Raw genomic sequence first — 8229 nt, 5'->3', positions numbered from 1 at the left:
GACCTTGCGCTTGCCAGGCAGGCGCTTTGCCGCTGAGCTAAATCCCCAGCCCCCCTTCTCTTATTCTTAAATGTTAATAAGGACCAGGAAGAGCTTTTGTTTACAGGGGTTATATTGTCAACATTCACTGAATGAGAAATATAAAATGGAGAAAATTTTTAAATGTTTATTAATTAAAAGACAACTCATTACAGATTAACATAAATAACACGTCTTTATGAAAAATTATTGTACTTAGAAATTTAGTAAGTGTCACTGTCTTACATTTTTTCAAATCTTTTTAATATATGGTTTAATAAGAGGGGGTTACATGGTTACATTCTCATAACTGCTTCTATGAGCAACCTGTTGTGATATATTGAATTGGCTGAGGTAGATTTTAAAAATCTGGCTTTATATACATAGAAGATGGAAAGAACATTTCAAGAGACTTTTCCTAAAATTAGATATTCTAATTTGATTCTATACCAAATTTTAATAGCAAACTTTCCTTACTGTATTAAAATTTGCCAGTCTGGCTTGTACTTTTTTTTGTTTTTGGTTTTTTCAAACAGGGTCCAACTATGTAGTTCAGTCTGGCCTTGAACTCACTATGTGGCCCAGGCTCTCCTTGAACTCAAGGCAATCCTCCTGCTTCAGCTTCCTGAGTGCTGGGATCACAGCCATGCACCACCACACCCAGCTTGGGTTATCTTTTAAATGGATCTCTCACCCATAAATGATTTTATAACACCATGCACCAATTAGTTAGAAAACAGTGATTCACTCAGTTATGTACAACTTCCAAATGTTGATTCATTAATTAAAAATATTTTAAAAATCAGTTAATATAAATAACCTTCAGAAAAATCTAAGTGTTGGGAAGATACCAAGCACATAAATACAAGTTTTCCCATTCTAACTTTTCATTTGAAAGCTTGAATTTTGCTACTGGCAACAAACACTGTCAACTATTTTAAGTACAGGTTCACTTTGTTCATTTTCAAGAAAATGACTGCCAAATACCCCATCTGAATAACCCTAGTTTGGTCAGTTCTTTCAGGTGAAAACGGTGTCCATAGAACTAACATTCCGCTCCATCACTTAAGTGCTTTTCCTGAATACCATCATGTTTTGCTATGCAGCAGAAATGCTACAGTCTGATTCTCTACTTCCTCATATAAAACAGTACTCAAAAGATATTTACTCATGGGCCTAGATTTAATAAAATGATGAGGTTGGGTGCAGTGGCGCACATCTGTAATGGCAGCACTCGGAGGATGAGGCAGGAGGATGAGGCAGGAGGATCGCAACATCAAGCACAGCCTGGGCAACTTAGTAATTTAGGGAGACCCAGTCTCAAAATAATTTTAAAAAGGACTGGGATTGGCTCAGTGTGAAGACTCTGGATTCATTCCCTAGTACCAAACAGAGAGACAGCTGAAATTTTTATTACTTGAGGAAAGACATCCTTAATTAAAACTGGTGTTTGTTTTTTTGGTGGTACTGGAAACCCAGAGCCTTCATACTGAGTTACATCCACAGCTCGCTTCTTTGGAAAGTCTTGCTAAATTACCCACACAGACTTGAAACTTTCAATCCTCCTCCCTTAGCCTCCAGAGAGTCCTAGGATTACAGATCTGTACCACCACACCCAGACTGAAACAGGCAGGTTTTTTCAAAAACGCATTTGCAGTGGGGCATGGTAGTGCATACATGCCTGCAATCCCAACACTTGGGAGGGTGAGACAGGAGATCACCATGAATTTGAGGCCGCTTGGGCTACACAGTGAGGGCAAGGTCAGCCAGACCTTACATAGCAAGACCCTGTTTCAAAAACCAAAAAAAAAGCATTTGGCATTGAGGAATACAGTGACCACTAGTACAGTTCACCCCCTCATCCTGCCAAGGTCTTAGCAATCTTACTTACCATTGCTCGTGCGGTGTCAGTGCAAATGTGAAGTACTGAAGAAGTCAAATGATGTTTTCATATTGTTACAGACCATTTTGACCTCATCTGCCCTCTGAAATGGGTGATGAGAACTCCAGAGACCCCCAGACTAGGCACAGAGAAGTTCTAACTCACTTGATAAACTTAAAAAAAAAAAACCATAATATACTTTTAAGTAAATTACTGTGACATTTCACAAAGCTTAAATGCATCAAAAAGTGTCACTAGGGGGCTGGGGATTCAGCTCAGTGGCACAGCGCCTGCCTGGCAAGTGCGAGGTCGTGAGTTCAATTCCCAGTACCGGAAAAAAAAAACCAAAAAAAAAAAAAAGTGTCACTGGCTGAGCGTGGTGGTGCAAGCCTATAATCCCAGGCTGAGGCAGGAGGATTGCTGTGAGTTCGAGGCCAGCCTGGGCCACAAAGTGAGTTGAAGGCCAGTCTGAACTGCATAGTGAGACCGTTTCAGACTCCAAAAAAAAAAAAAAAAAAGGTGTCACTGAGCCTAGGCACCCTGTGGTATTTACTCAAAGATAACCATTAACAGATCCTAGGAGTCTAAATAAGAAACCTTTAAAAAGTAAACTGAAAGGACAAATAACATAGTATCATTTAATAAAAAAGAGATCAAGGTACTTGTGGTCAGCCTCTGAAAGAGTCCCCAGTAATTCCCGCTTCTGACAGTCCCCAACACACTCTCTCGGAGCTGGTCTGGTCTGCCTGAATCCTGCTATGAACCTCACAAGTGAGCACAGAAGTGCATTCTTTAGCCTCACCTCAGTCCTGAAATGACTGTGGCTTTAGCTGACAGCTTGACTACAACCTCACAAGACACCGTGAGCCAGAACCACTCACCTAAACCAGATTCCTGACATTTGAAAACAGAGACAGGCTTCAAGCTGCTAAGTCTTGTAGTAATTTGTTACGCTGCAGTAACAGTAATATGTAAATGTAACAAGAGGTCTGGACCTTAGCAGAGAACTGAAAAGCATGAGGCAGTCAACGTAAGGGACAGCTGACAAAGGGGGTTTAGATTTAGCTGATAGATCACCCTAATGAAGCCCCAAAACAAGAGATCCGAACTGGTACCATTTCTTTATTTAGGTTTTTTGAGACAGGGTCGCACTACACAGTTCAGGCTGACCTTGAACTGTGCACCCGAGACTGGCCTCAAGCTCATGGCAAGCTCCCTGCCTCAGTCTACCAAGGGCTGGGATCACAGCTGTGTGCCACCATACTCAGCTCATTTCTTCCCATTTAAAACAAGTTTCGCTCTTTTGAAAGTAGGCACGGATTTCTCTTCCCTAGCCAATGACTTTTTTCTGGCATCTTACCCCTATTACAAACCTGACTCACCTATACAAAAAGCAATTCTTGGAATTATTTCTCTTTGGAAATGAATAATAATTACCTAAACATACTTCACATGACCAAAAGCAGTGCCTGCTCAAGGTCCTTAACTGAATAAATAAAATATCTGCACTCCATGCACATTAGTTTTCTTTAACAGGATACCTGAGTACCCTGTACGCAGCCAGTGTTTTCCTTGCTAAGCGTGCTTTTCCTCCTCCATCCTATCTCCACCTCTGGGGTTACATCCTTTTAAGGGGTGCTCCTTTCCTCCAACTTCCCTACTTTCCCTCACAAAGGCAACGCTGATCTGTTGTTCTTCAACCCCACCTCTACCTCTGCTTCCACAGTTCCAGCCTCGGTTACGCAGCGAAGAAAAATATTTTTTTCTGACTGGTTCCCACAGTCATTCCTAACGCTTTTAAGTAAGTTCTACTACTTGATGCAACCTGGGCAATGACACAGTGACAGTCCCAAATGCCTAGATATTTCATTAGCTTTCTCCTTTCTCTCTTTTTTTGTGGTCTACTGGGAACTGAACCCCAGCCTTCACACTGAGCTATGTCCTCAGCCCTTCCTGAGAGGGTCTGAGTTGCCCAGGCTGGGCTGGAATTTACGATCCTCTGTTTCTGAGCCTCCCAGAGCTCCAGGGATTACAGGTTTGTGTCACTATACCTGGCTATTAGCTTTCCTCTTAGTGTTCATACCACCTGTGCCGTTCTTCTAACATTCTTGTTTTGCTAGCTTGCTCATTATCTCAGCACCTCTCATTCTAGTCTGTTCAAAGGGCATGTCCTCCAAGCTCTACAGACAACTGCATGGAAGAGCTCTAAGTCAGTCCTGTACTTCCCGTGGCCCCAGCCATTCCCTTCGGTTTATTCTACACAGGGTTACCAAACCCTAGACCTGATACTAGTGGCCCTTTCATAGCGTTCCGAATGGTTCGATTACCTCCCAAATGTCGGTCTTGTATGCCAACCTACTTCCTGTGTACCGTGGCCAGAGCCGCAAGAAGACCACTAAGATCACAAAAGCAGAGCACACGGCGAGCCGGCGTGGGAAAAGGGGCACCTGCGGTACCATCTGCAGGCATGTGCTTGCTTATTTTTTCCCCATCCCTGCTTGTTCTCCACACCACACAGAAAACATTAAGCACTGTGTCTTCAAACACCTCAGATTTCTATTAAAAAGAAAAAAAATGTAAAAATAAAGCCTTACAGCTTCCTTGACCAGTTTTCTACTGGATTCGACCACTGCTTCTGTCAGTGTAAATTCCGTTTTAATCATCTCCAGCACATTCATAGCTGATTCCAATGGCGTGAGCTCAGCCTCCATATCAAAGGAACAGTCTAGAACAAAGCACAGTTTTCACTTCACTTTAAGCTCTTTTCCACGGAGCAGAAAAAATGATGTCCAAAGATATATACATACTCATGGGAAAGGAACAAGCAAATACATTAAGATTTGCACTTGTTTTGCTGATGTACTTGATACAAGCTTACATACATGGCAAGGGATCTTATTTATGTATGCATGTATGTATGCATTGATTGATTGATTGACTGTCTTTTTGAGACAGGGTCTCGCTATGCAGTTCGGGCTGGCCTTGAGCTCACTTTGTAGCCCAGGCTGGTCTCGAAGTCACAGGGATCCTCCTGCCTCAGCCTCCCGAGTGCTGGAATTACAGGCGTGCGTCACCACGCCCGGCTCAAGGGGTCAAATTTAAATTAATGAATTTAACTTTTTCTTTCCAAATTAATGAATTTAAAGAGATTATCTTTCATTCTTTTCCAGATAGCTAAACTATCTGTTAACAGACATATCGGCTTCCCAACTAAACTCAAGATAATACATCCTTTTAAGATACAAGTGGATAAAAAACGGAAGACAGTTCGCTAAACAGCTGTCAAGTTCAATTCAGCGTGGTGAAAAAAAACAAACAAACCAAAAGGGTTCTTGCTCTGAAAACCACTCCAGAGTGGGATTAAACACGTCCACACCAGCATAGCTCACTTCTGACAACAAAGTTCGGTGAACAATTAACAGGTGGGCGAAAACAAAAACCACAGGAAAGCGACTAAGAGAACCTTGACTGTAGAAAACTAGAGACAGAGAATATATCCGCTGTCAGTGAAAAGGCCCACTGAGATGCAAACAGCAGCGCACCTGAACCTGGAACCCTTCAGTTCCCGATAAGTTTGAAAACAACAAAATCCTACATAAGTAAGCCCAGAAAAGAACACGAAATAACCATACCTAAATTTTCCCCTTCTTCAATGCGCGACAGACACTGCATAACCCGCAGCAACCGGGACACCGTATGCTCCTTCCCCAAGGGCCTGACAAGCAAAGCTGGGAAAGAAGACATGGTCGGCTCGGCCACCGCGACACCCGGGCCCCGCAGACCCTCCTCCGCCCCCGGCCCGGCCCGGCCCGGCCCTCACCCTGCATGATGTCCCGGATCTGCCTGAAGTCCGCGTACCGGCTACTCCGAAAGGCCCGCAGCGCCTCGTGGAAGTAGAACTTGAGCACCCAGCGGTTGACCGCCTCCTCCAGCCTGGCCTCCCCCGCGCCTCGCTCCGCCGCGCCCCCCAGCCCCGACTCGTGGCGTCCCCGCCGAGCCCGCCCGCTACTACGGGACGCCCGCCGGCCTCCAGCCCTCCCGCTGCCATCGCCGCTCCCGCCTCCTCCCGCCATCGCGTCCGACCGTCGCGCACCCTCCCCGCCCTCCCTGCTCGGCCGCTTCCTCGGCTGTGACGCCGCCGGGTCACGCACGACGCCCGCGCCGGAAGCGGAGCCCGCAGTCCCGGCTCCCGCGGCCATGATACGAACCGCGCTCCGAGCCGCCCGCGGGCTTCTGGGAGGGAAAGGACAGGGGAGCTTCACTTCCCCCCACTCGGCCTCCGTAGTTCCCGAACTGCCCGCCGCAATGCCTGCTGGGGCTTGAAGTCCTTATCATCCGGGCCAGAAAGCCTGCAGGTTTTCAATTGGGTGCGCACTCTACTCCGAATTTACAAAGTACTGCGGGTTGGTTGCGGTGGCGTACGCGTCTAATCCCAGCCCTCGGGAGGCTAAGGCTGGACGATTGCCTCGAGTTCGCAGGGCACCCTGGGCTACATAGTGAGCTCAAGGCCAGCCTGAGTTACATAGCAAGATACTGTCTCAGAAGAAAAACAAAAAAGAGTAAATAAAGGAAGATTGCTTAGCTATATCATTGTACAAATTCGAAATTGTTTCCATAATTTCCTAACAGTTGAATTTGTATACTTAAAGAGATGATAAAAGTATGAAACTCAGAGTTTTTCTGCCATTTTTTTTCTTAAAACAAATCTCATAGGAAATAAGATAAACAAGGTAGTGAGTGAAGAGTAGTACATCGGTGTGTGTGCGCGCGCGCGTGTGTGTCTGTGTGTATGCGGGCGTCACCCCAGGACCTCCTGCATGCCACGGTGCTCTCCCATTGAGCTACATCCGTGGCCCAGTTCCAAACTGTTTACAGTCTAATTTCTTAGGATGCACGTAGTCCTCTATAGAAAGCAATTTTTTTTGTTTCCTTTTTGAGTCTCACTACGTAGTTCCGGCTTGTCTGGAACTCACTCTGTAGCCCAGGCTGGCCTTGAACTCCTTTCCAGGTGTGCACTCCTTTCCCGGCTTGTAGCAGGCCATCTGCAGGGGGGCCGTTATAGGAGCAGCTTCTCAGGAGAGGTAGAACCCAACACAAGTGAGGTCCTTGTCCTTCCCTCGCGATTGTAGATCCCTTAGGGACAGAGGCCGTGCCCGTGTTAGTGGTCAGGCTTTGGGGCTTAGCCCCAAGGCTAAGGGGATGTGGTCTTGTAGCAGCCAGAGCTCTCAGTCCTTGGAGGAGTGACTGACAGTTTATCCCGCCACAGACTGCATTCTCCACGTTTTATGTGTTCCAGCACAGTTCCGGCAGCAGTGCCATCAGCAGCGGTGGGGCCTTTCAGAGGTGGGGCCTAGCACGTCCCTGGGGGCGTGGTCTGCCAGAGGATGACGGCAGCCGTGGCAGCCACCATCTCACCCACCCATCTCTTCCTCTTTTTACCCATAATTGCCAAGAGGTTAGGAGCTTTGCCACAGCCACACACCCCTGCCATATTGTGCTGCCTTGTGGCAGGCCCAAAAGCAAGGGACCAAGCCGTTGTGGACGCAGACCTGCAAAACTGTGAGCCGAGGTAAGACTTCTGTCTGATAAGTTAACCATCATCTCTGATATTTGTTAAAACAACAGAAAGCCGACTAACACAGTGTGTACTTTGGGGTCCAGTAGTGGGATCTGCTTAGGCGTGGGGTCACTTTCTCTTGGAGTTCACTCCAGGTTGTCACACCGAGTCTGGTAAGACCTCCCCTCTGGAGGGGATGGGAGAATACATTTCAAGTTCTTGTCACAGCAAAGTATGTGTATTCACGTAGCTGAGTCCTTCTTGTCCCTCCGCTGGCTGTCTGGCTTCCCTCCTTCCTTTCTACATTACTGGGGATTGAACCTGGTGGGCACTGAGCTACATCTTCAGCCTACTTCCCACTCCCTTTTATTTTTTGAAACAGGGTCTCACTATGTAGCCCATGCTGGCCTCAAACTTGTGGCAGTCCTCTTGCCTCAGCCTCCTGAGTGCTGGGATTACAGGCGTGCACCACCATGCTGGCATCATTTTCTTACTTTCTAGGCCACTCAGGTGCTCCCTCCTCAGCACCTTATCATACACCTTTTTTTTTTTTTTGGTACCGGGAATTGAACTCAGGACCTTGCACTTGCCAGGCAGGCGCTGTGCTGCTGAGCTATATTCCTGGCTTATACATCTTTCTTGAGATGCATTCATCACAGTTAGTACCTCTCAGAACCAGATCAAGGGCTTGACACATTTCTTGAAATTAGATTGGATTAGCTAGTGACAGGATTAGGACTTTATTTTTTATTTTGTTATTTTTTGGAAATAG

At 46.2% G+C, this 8229-nt stretch overlaps 1 protein-coding gene and 1 long non-coding RNA gene across 3 annotated transcripts in view; one reads left to right on the top strand and one right to left on the bottom strand.

Annotated features, from left to right (window-relative positions):
- Terf2 (telomeric repeat binding factor 2) overlaps positions 1-6146 on the bottom strand; it is a 25409-nt gene extending 19263 nt beyond the window's left edge. The window contains exons 1-3 of one of the 2 annotated variants that reach the window (XM_005403563.2): positions 5721-6146; positions 5533-5628; positions 4495-4625 (exon numbers count right to left, since the gene is read on the bottom strand). In XM_005403563.2, the coding sequence (XP_005403620.1) occupies positions 4495-4625; positions 5533-5628; positions 5721-6099 (606 nt within the window). In that variant the 5' untranslated portion in view covers positions 6100-6146. The remainder of the gene's footprint in view (positions 1-4494; positions 4626-5532; positions 5629-5720) is intronic. The other variant, XM_005403561.2, reaches the window with a different exon arrangement.
- A 26-nt stretch (positions 6147-6172) lies between these two features.
- Positions 6173-8229, top strand: part of LOC106146565 — a 32851-nt gene continuing 30794 nt past the window's right edge. Inside the window, exons 1-2 of the long non-coding RNA XR_001231057.1 lie at positions 6173-6267; positions 7197-7469. This is a non-coding gene — a long non-coding RNA (uncharacterized LOC106146565). The remainder of the gene's footprint in view (positions 6268-7196; positions 7470-8229) is intronic.

Source organism: Chinchilla lanigera, unplaced genomic scaffold (assembly GCF_000276665.1).
Source record: "Chinchilla lanigera isolate Chin_1 unplaced genomic scaffold, ChiLan1.0 scaffold00083, whole genome shotgun sequence".
Lineage (NCBI taxonomy): Eukaryota > Metazoa > Chordata > Mammalia > Rodentia > Chinchillidae > Chinchilla > Chinchilla lanigera.
The sequence above is the reverse complement of the archived record's forward strand: the minus strand, read 5'-3'. Positions and strand labels throughout refer to the sequence as shown.